The sequence below is a fragment of the Eptatretus burgeri genome, unplaced genomic scaffold (assembly GCF_056783735.1).
Source record: "Eptatretus burgeri isolate ZD-2024b unplaced genomic scaffold, Ebu_testis_v1 Ebu_testis_scaffold_48, whole genome shotgun sequence".
Taxonomy (NCBI): Eukaryota; Metazoa; Chordata; class Myxini; order Myxiniformes; family Myxinidae; genus Eptatretus; species Eptatretus burgeri.
The window spans coordinates 18,365-27,500 of NW_028221998.1; the positions used below are offsets into that span (position 1 = coordinate 18,365).

Consider the following 9,136-nt stretch of genomic DNA (forward strand, 5'->3'; position numbering starts at 1 on the left):
ATCACAGTTCATGGCTGCAAGGGGATGATTTATTGGACACAAAAGCATACGTGTTTCCCTTCTTTGTTCTCCCTATCCCTCTTTGCTTTCTTATCAATAAACCTGTTTTCTCACCATTGACGTGTCGGCCTGGTGTGTGGTTTGGAATTGGAAATGATAACCGTGACATGAGTCAAACCCATCGTCGTTGGGAATTGGCGTGAAAAGCACTCATTAGGAGGTTTTAAAACCACAGAGGTTTGTCCTGGGGTACATCGCTTGGTTCCCATCCTTTCAGCTCGATGAACCAGCTGTAAGCGACAGATCTCGTTTCTTCACGTTGGAAACCGAAGAAACGATCTGCTCGGCTTTCCCGGTGCACGGTGTCAGAGCACCATCGGTCACTAACTTGGTGCATTTCTGGGTGGAAGATTTGACCTCCTGTCCATCCCACCGTCCACCATAACATTCGTAGTCAGGATTGGCATCAGGACGCTGGTTCGAATGTGATGACAGTTACAAGATTAATCATATTACTTTTCACCAAACTTCCGACAACATGGGTAAAGTACGAGGTAAGAATCTCAACAAAGGCTTTCAATGAAGTTTAAGTGAAAGGGAACATGAATGAATCAAAGTGCAGGGAAGGATAAATAAGGAAGGTCAGTAAAACAGCAATCTTTAGTTTGGGTCCTTCCACCAACCCCATTAAACACAAGTTTTGGGAGGTCAGGATGCAGTACAGAAAGGTAACCCTGACCTCCAACTTCCTTCAAGACAGGAACACTGCTATTCAAAACTTTGACTCAAAAAACAAGAATCGAACCTTGCGGGTTTAACATCAAACTGAACAAGAACAATGCAATAAATAACAAACTTGACAAGAACAATACAATAAACAACAATGAGAGAAATAAGAGAGGAGCCATTACATCTCGACTTCCTCTCCCTCACTCTCCTCATCCTCATCAAAGTCTTGTTCAAGCATCGCATAGTCCTTCTCCAGCACAGCGAGGTCCTCCCGTGCCTCAGTGAACTCTTGCTCCTCCATCCCTTCTCTCAGGTACCAGTGCACAAAGGCGCGTTTGGCGTACATCAGGTCAAACTTGTGATCGAGCCGTGCCCAGGCCTTCGCAATGGCCGTCGTGTTCATCAATACGCACACGGCTCGCTGCACCTTGGCGAGTTCACCTCCAGGCACCACAGTCGGAGGTTGGCGGTTTATGCCGACCTGAAACGAGGAGAAACAACAGCTGATAAATGAGCACAATGGCATCGCCGCCATTTTCGAACGGCGTCCCGGTCGGTGATTTACCTGCGTTTGGCCGTACCTTTACATCGGTGCAACACCAATCTACAGATGGGATGGAGCGCTTGAAATCGATGGCTGCGACGTCGTTGGGTACGACGTCTCCACGGTACATCACGCAGCCCACCATGCAATTGCCCTGATGAGGGTCGCACTTCACCATCTGATTGTCGGGCTCGAAACACGCGTTGGTGATGTCAGACACCGACAGCTGCTCATGGAAGCCCTTCTCAGCAGAGATAATGGGTGCGTAACTGGTCAATGGGAAGTGCAGTCGTGGGAAGGGCATCATGTTCCTGTGGAAGTCATGCAATCGGTTATTGAGTGCGCCATCGAAGCGTAACGAGGCCGTGATGGACGACACAATCTGTGCCATAAGGCGGTTCAAGTTCATGAAGCTCGGACACTCGATGCCCAAGTTGTGCTGACATATGTCATAGATGGCCTCGTTGTCCACCATGAAGGTACACTCTGAGTGATTGAGCGTGGCGTGGGTCGTCAGAACGGAGTTGTACGGCTCGACCACAGCGGTAGACATTTGAGGTGACGGGGACACGGTGAACTCCAGCTTGGACTTGTTTCCATATTCTTGGGAGAGGCGCTCCATGAGCAGGGAGGAAAGGCCAGAACCCGTGCCCCCCCCTAAGGAGTGGAAGATAATGAAACCCTGCAGGCTCGTGCATCGGTCCACCTGGGGTTCAGGAAATACATCACAAGTCAAAACCATTGGTATTGAGAGTAGTTATTCCGTGACAGTAATAGAACCTCCAAGAGTTTCTTCGGAACTTTGTGACATCCTCTTGGTGGAGCAGCGATGTTTGTTTGTGTGTGTGACGTTTTTGAAAGCTTTTCTGGACTCGAACATCATCACCGGACCAACAGGAGACCACAAAGTCCCTTGCAAGCCAGGAAAAAAAGAAATAACAAACTTCGAGATTATTTGGAGGAAACGATCCTTTGTGATGTTACCTGCTTACGGATGCGCTCTTGAACCAGGTCCACGATCTCCTTTCCAAAGGTGTAGTAGCCCCGAGCGTAGTTGCTGGCTGCGTTCTCTTTGCCCGAAATAAGTTGCTCGGGGTGGAAGAGTTGTCTGTAGGGACCGGTACGGACTTCATCTGAAGGACGGCACAACCTCAACATCAGGACGAAGGAAAAATTACCGAACAAACTGGAAGTTCAGAAAGAGGAATAAAGAGGAAAGATTATGGAGGAGGAAGAAGAAACTCGCCGATCACGTCCGGTTCCGAATCGATCAGGACGGCACGAGGGACGTGTTTCCCGGCATCCTCCTCACAAAAGAAGGTGTCGAAAGAGTTGTTGCCATCCCCCATGGTCTTGTCACCGGGCATTTGTCCATCGGGCTGGATTCCGTGCTCCAGACAGTACAGCTCCCAGCACGAATTGCCGACCTGCACGCCCGCCTGCCCGATGTGGATGGAGATGCACTCGCGCTGCGGGACGTAAGGTGATCCTTGTGCTTTGACCGTTGTTCCCAACCCACAGGGGAGTTTATGCAGAAACAACTTCCACCACCACCACCCAAACACCACTCACACTGCACAATCCCCACACCACAAGCCACAAACCAGTAACGAAGCACCACCACCCATACACCACCTTAAAAAAAACAGATTCAAATCAAATGTAACACCAAACAGGTCCGAGTTCTGCATTGAGTCATCAGGAGGAACCTGAACACGACTCGGGTTCCAGCTGCTCCTCCTCTACCCTCAAACCCATCAAGGTGTAGCAAAGGGAGTCTTATTAACAACAAAAAATCAAAAAGAACCCTGATTTAAAAAAAAAAAAGTGGTGGTTGGGGGAAGGGGGGAGGGGAGTGGAGGAGGATCCCGGGGCAAGGCAGAGCAGAAGAACCCACAAGGGGTTGAGCAGGAAGAAGAAGAGTAAAATCGATAAATCATCTTATTTGTTTAAACCCATCGTCGTTTAACACTTGGCTCCTTCAGAAAACGATCAAAGCTTCAGGAATGACTCATCGATTGGTGATTATAATGTGGAAACAAACAAACACTGCACCATGTTCACCGAGCTGCGGCGGCCATGTTGTCCACGAGGGGGGAAAAAAAACCGAGCCGTGCGTTGTCATGCCAACGTGACGTCATCGCCTCAGCGCGCCTTTGTGGTGAATTACTCATTACTCCGCTCGAGTGAAGCGAAAACCGGGGTTTAATGTCCCTCACCGTCCGTCCCTCTCAGGAATTAATCGGTTGGTGATCGAGGAACATCTCAGGTAAATGAGCCACAAACCGAGTCCGGTAAACTGAACGAACCCGAGCTCCGAACTCACCATGATGTGTTCAGTGGATTCACGAAAACCTCCACCGACACGAACGGCCCTTCGCTTCTCACCGACGGTTCTTCTTCCTCGCGGATTAACGTCCGTTGGAAAAAGGCGGCGCGAGGCTCAGTGACGTCATCGGCTTCAAGGCGCGAGGCTCAGTGACGTCATCGGCCGCCGCTGGAGAGAAGAAGAAGAGTATTTAACGTTTCGGTCACGAACTCTGGGTTTGTTCAACCTGCGATGTATGGAGAGCTGTGGAGCCTGACCGAGTGTTTGTTACACGCTTGAGTGACGCGCCTTTTGGAATAAAGAAGTACGGCACATGTGAAAGCCGGCTGTCTTGCTTGCTTGCTGGTCTCCACCTGCATCATGCTGATGACAGCCTCTACCACCATCACCTGTCTGCTTTACCTGCCGTGACCACTGTCCTGTGTGCCGTCTGTTTAGTGCCACGACCCCCAAAGCCAGCCATGCCCGTAGTGCCCACATGACCCCCCACCCCCCCCCCCCCACGTGAATACTTCCAACATTCGTTTGAATAAAATAAATATGTTTCCATCATGAGCGATTCTTTGAACAGAGACCCCCAACACTGACACCTGTAATCTCCTCCACAGACGTAAAAATTACACGACAAACTCGAAGCATGATGGGGATTTTAAAATAAATAAATATTTCATTTTTAAAAGTGAGTTTTTGGGGTTAAAATCGTGTTCATGATTTTAAAAATGAACACAAAGTGTGGACATGGTCGCGCCGAGCAGGTAAACCCGGCAAAAAGGGGGTCGTGCGGGGCACGAGTCAGTTGTGATGTGCACAAGTCATGGGGTGTACGAGTGAGTCGTGCTGTGTACCAGTGAGCCGTGCTGTGTATAAGCAAGACGTGCTGTGTATCCCCAGTGCTGAGTTGCATCCTGATTGCAAATGTATTAATTAAATAATACGGTGAAACAGCAGCACTCCGAACAACAGCACTCACAGGTAATTTACATGTTTACAAACATTATTTTTCAGATCCAATCGCATAGAGATCCTTGCAGAACAGAATCGCCATCTTGACTCCATGGATGTTGAAGACCTCACTTTGCAGAGGACTGGGATGGGTCTGATTGATGACGAGGAGAGAGAAACCACAGGTAAATAGAGCAAACAGGTATCCTTCCCTCCACACACACACACACACACACACCTGCTTCCCTCACCCTCACCGCCGGGGATGATGCAGCACGAGGCGACTGGTTGCATCATTTCTCCATAAGGTAGCCGTGCCACTGATGTAGTGCTCCATGTAGTCAGGGTAGGGCATGGATTGTGAATTTGTTGGAGGGTATCAGGTGATGACGATGACTCACCTTCTCTTTATTTAAACACACAATGGGATGTGATCTTCAACGTCCACGTCCTCGTGCCCGCCGAATGATCCCCAGGTTCATGTCCCTCCACGTTGTAGTCCTTGATATAACCTGGATGAGTTTATATTCGTGTCGGGAATCGAACCCGCAACGGACGGCCCAAAGGTGAGGAGGTTTCTCCTCCAAACTCACCTGCCAGTGACATTTTCGGTGTAGAGATGCGTCAGTGCAATAAATAAATAAACGAAACAGTGACGCAGCACACCTGGTCAGGTAGTTTTAACCTTTGAATGAGCATTATCTTTCAGATCAGGTAACAGAGAAAGCAGGACCTGATGTTGGGAAGTCCCAAGACCTGCTGAGAGAGGCTGATGGCATCAAGATTCCCACCGATGAGGATGCACAGGTATGTCCAAAAATCTTTAATTTCCTTTAAAACATCCAAGGAAGTCCTCTTGATATAAAATTGTGTCTCTCTGTTATATTAATGTTGAAGTTTGTTCTTGTTCTGATGTGGAACAACAAAGTAACTACAGATTTCTCCCATTATTCCCATACAGGAACAACTTTACCCACAATCCAACGAAAGAGCAAAAACAATTAATTCTCATGATATTGTCATGCAGATCCCCGTCGGTGTTGAACAACCGATGGATGTTGATGTGGACTTCCACGAGGAGTGCACCAATACCAGGGAACAACCGATGGATGTTGACCGGGATGATGTGGACAATCGTGATCCACGTGAAGAGCCGATGGAGATGGACATTGTCCTTTTCAAGAAGCCCTTCCGTACACGTCCAAAAAACATGTCTTCACGCACCAAAAATGGACGCTTCCCCCCACGTATCTCCAAAAATGTAAATGCTACAAGAACGAGCCAACACTCGCGAAGCTCGAAATGAGGAGCTGCTTCAGGTGTTAAAATTTGACTGAGTTGGCACTTCAACTAAAAAACATTGTGGTTGGAAAAAAAATCACACATTTCAAAACAACGTGTCGGGATGGGTGATGTTGGTCACTTTCAAGATGCTGTTAGATCGGGTTAAGAAGGGCGTAGGAGGCTGAAAGGTCGCGCGTTAACTCGACTACACGTGTAGTTTATTGTGTGCTAAGCTCGACCCTGTAAGAATTTTAATTTAAACAAGGATGAGTGAAGTTTCTAATGTTGGAAACGGTTGGAAAAACAGATTAAAACTCCATCCTACTGCTCCACCTCCCATAGCACTAAACAAGTATGAGTGAAGTTTCTAATGTTGGAAACGGTGGAGAAAACAGATTAAAACTCCATCCTACTGCTCCACCCCCCATAGCATTAAACAAGTATGAGTGAAGTTTATAATGTTGGAAACGGTGGGGAAAACAGATTAAAACTCCATCCTACTGCTCCACCCTCCATAGCATTAAACAAGTATGAGTGAAGTTTCTAATGTTGGAAACGGTGGGGAAAACAGATTAAAACTCCATCCTACTGCTCCACCCCCCACAGCATTAAACAAGTATGAGTGAAGTTTCTAATGTTGGAAACGGTGGGGAAAACAGATTAAAACTCCATCCTACTGCTCCACCCCCCATAGCACTAAACAAGTATGAGTGAAGTTTATAATGTTGGAAACGGTGGGGAAAACAGATTAAAACTCCATCCTCCTGCTCCACCTCCCATAGCATTAAACAAGTATGAGTGAAGTTTCTAATGTTGGAAACGGTGGGGAAAACAGATTAAAACTCCATCCTACTGCTCCACTCTCCATAGCATTAAACAAGTATGAGTGAAGTTTCTAATGTTGGAAACGGTGGGAAAAACAGATTAAAACTCCATCCTACTGCTCCACCCCCCATAGCACTAAACAAGTATGAGTGAAGTTTCTAATGTTGGAAACGGTGGGAAAAACAGATTAAAACTCCATCCTCCTGCTCCACCTCCCATAGCACTAAACAAGTATGAGTGAAGTTTCTAATGTTGGAAACGGTGGGGAAAACAGATTAAAACTCCATCCTACTGCTCCACCCCCCATAGCACTAAACAAGTATGAGTGAAGTTTCTAATGTTGGAAACGGTGGAGAAAACAGATTAAAACTCCATCCTACTGCTCCACCCCCCATAGCATTAAACAAGTATGAGTGAAGTTTATAATGTTGGAAACGGTGGGGAAAACAGATTAAAACTCCATCCTACTGCTCCACCCTCCATAGCATTAAACAAGTATGAGTGAAGTTTCTAATGTTGGAAACGGTGGGAAAAACAGATTAAAACTCCATCCTACTGCTCCACCCCCCATAGCATTAAACAAGTATGAGTGAAGTTTCTAATGTTGGAAACGGTGGGGAAAACAGATTAAAACTCCATCCTACTGCTCCACCCCCCACAGCATTAAACAAGTATGAGTGAAGTTTCTAATGTTGGAAACGGTGGGGAAAACAGATTAAAACTCCATCCTACTGCTCCACCCTCCATAGCATTAAACAAGTATGAGTGAAGTTTCTAATGTTGGAAACGGTGGGAAAAACAGATTAAAACTCCATCCAACTGCTCCACCCCCCATAGCACTAAACAAGTATGAGTGAAGTTTCTAATGTTGGAAACGGTGGGAAAAACAGATTAAAACTCCATCCTCCTGCTCCACCTCCCATAGCACTAAACAAGTATGAGTGAAGTTTCTAATGTTGGAAACGGTGGGGAAAACAGATTAAAACTCCATCCTACTGCTCCACCCCCCATAGCACTAAACAAGTATGAGTGAAGTTTCTAATGTTGGAAACGGTGGAGAAAACAGATTAAAACTCCATCCTACTGCTCCACCCCCCATAGCATTAAACAAGTATGAGTGAAGTTTATAATGTTGGAAACGGTGGGGAAAACAGATTAAAACTCCATCCTACTGCTCCACCCTCCATAGCATTAAACAAGTATGAGTGAAGTTTCTAATGTTGGAAACGGTGGGGAAAACAGATTAAAACTCCATCCTACTGCTCCACCCCCCACAGCATTAAACAAGTATGAGTGAAGTTTCTAATGTTGGAAACGGTGGGGAAAACAGATTAAAACTCCATCCTACTGCTCCACCCCCCATAGCACTAAACAAGTATGAGTGAAGTTTATAATGTTGGAAACGGTGGGGAAAACAGATTAAAACTCCATCCTCCTGCTCCACCTCCCATAGCATTAAACAAGTATGAGTGAAGTTTCTAATGTTGGAAACGGTGGGGAAAACAGATTAAAACTCCATCCTACTGCTCCACTCTCCATAGCATTAAACAAGTATGAGTGAAGTTTCTAATGTTGGAAACGGTGGGAAAAACAGATTAAAACTCCATCCTACTGCTCCACCCCCCATGGCATTAAACAAGTATGAGTGAAGTTTCTAATGTTGGAAACGGTGGGGAAAACAGATTAAAACTCCATCCTACTGCTCCACCTTCCATAGCATTAAACAAGTATGAGTGAAGTTTCTAATGTTGGAAACGGTGGGGAAAACAGATTAAAACTCCATCCTACTGCTCCACCCCCCTCCCATTTAATTCATTAAATAACATTAAACAATTTTTGGACGTTTATTGTTGGCACATTTACGCAAACATTGAGATTCAAAACTCCTCACTGTGCAGGAAAACGTGGGGACAGGAACACTTGACGAGAAACGGTGGATGGTTGTTCGACCCTCCACCACCTGGAGGTGGAGCTACACAACAACAATCACAACAACAAGGAAATCCAACACAGGTGGAGACCATTCAGCCCATCATGCCTGCGCGAACACCACAACAACACAAGATCCAAGAAAGAAAACACAAAAAAACAATGTTTTTAATTAATGGAAGAAAAAAAACATTTTTGTATTTTTTTGTTTGTTTTTGTAGTTTTTGTATTATTATTATTATTATGATTATTATTTTCATTATTTTTCTTTTCTTCCTCTCAGGAAAGGGGGCCTGGGCTTGGTTAAAAACACACAAACCACACAACACCCCCACCAACAGCACTCCGTACACAATGACCCATCAATACTCAAACTACCAACAAGTCTTATCACCATCCCCATCCCCCTTTACCTCCATAACTTCCAGGTACCTTTCTCATTCTCATTTAAACTTATCTACTGTTTCTGCTGCCACAACCTCTCCAGGGAGACCATTCCATACATGAACTACTCTCTGAGTGAAAGTCCCCTCCCTGACTACCGTCTTCACTCA

At 46.0% G+C, this 9,136-nt stretch overlaps 2 protein-coding genes across 4 annotated transcripts; one reads left to right on the plus strand and one right to left on the minus strand.

The window, feature by feature from the left end:
* Positions 1–569: 569 nt before the first annotated feature.
* On the minus strand, positions 570–3,741 carry LOC147007688 (tubulin alpha-4A chain-like). Of its 2 annotated transcripts, none has more exons than XM_085866574.1 (5): positions 3,600–3,741; positions 2,520–2,742; positions 2,258–2,406; positions 1,311–1,979; positions 570–1,210 (listed from the first exon to the last, which is right to left on the minus strand). In XM_085866574.1, the coding sequence occupies exons 1-5, from the start codon at positions 3,600–3,602 to the stop codon at positions 908–910; spliced, it is 1,347 nt and encodes a 448-aa protein (XP_085722700.1). In that variant the 5' UTR covers positions 3,603–3,741; the 3' UTR covers positions 570–907. The 2 variants fall into 2 exon arrangements, with proteins under 2 accessions (XP_085722700.1, XP_085722702.1); XM_085866576.1 differs by lacking the exon at positions 3,600–3,741 and adding an exon at positions 3,329–3,469.
* Positions 3,742–3,754: 13 nt separating this feature from the next.
* Positions 3,755–6,263, plus strand: LOC147007689 (uncharacterized). 2 transcript variants are annotated; one of them, XM_085866577.1, is made up of 4 exons: positions 3,755–3,906; positions 4,608–4,729; positions 5,254–5,351; positions 5,506–6,263. In XM_085866577.1, the coding sequence occupies exons 2-4, from the start codon at positions 4,657–4,659 to the stop codon at positions 5,848–5,850; spliced, it is 516 nt and encodes a 171-aa protein (XP_085722703.1). In that variant the 5' UTR covers positions 3,755–3,906; positions 4,608–4,656; the 3' UTR covers positions 5,851–6,263. The 2 variants fall into 2 exon arrangements, with proteins under 2 accessions (XP_085722703.1, XP_085722704.1); XM_085866578.1 differs by having other exon boundaries at positions 5,572–6,262.
* The last annotated feature ends 2,873 nt before the right edge of the window (positions 6,264–9,136 follow it).

Excerpts from the sequence above, each read along its gene's own strand:
- LOC147007688 (XM_085866574.1), bottom strand. Across the intron at positions 1,980-2,257 it reads AAGAGCGCATCCGTAAGCAG|GTGGACCGATGCACGAGCCT; the intron begins GTAACATCACAA and ends CCTGAACCCCAG. Across the intron at positions 1,211-1,310 it reads GGTGTTGCACCGATGTAAAG|GTCGGCATAAACCGCCAACC; the intron begins GTACGGCCAAAC and ends TCCTCGTTTCAG.
- LOC147007689 (XM_085866577.1), top strand. The coding sequence starts at position 4,657 with ATGGATGTTGAAGACCTCACTTTGCAGAGGACTGGGATGGGTCTGATT. Across the intron at positions 4,730-5,253 it reads CGAGGAGAGAGAAACCACAG|ATCAGGTAACAGAGAAAGCA; the intron begins GTAAATAGAGCA and ends ATTATCTTTCAG. Across the intron at positions 5,352-5,505 it reads CCACCGATGAGGATGCACAG|GAACAACTTTACCCACAATC; the intron begins GTATGTCCAAAA and ends ATTCCCATACAG.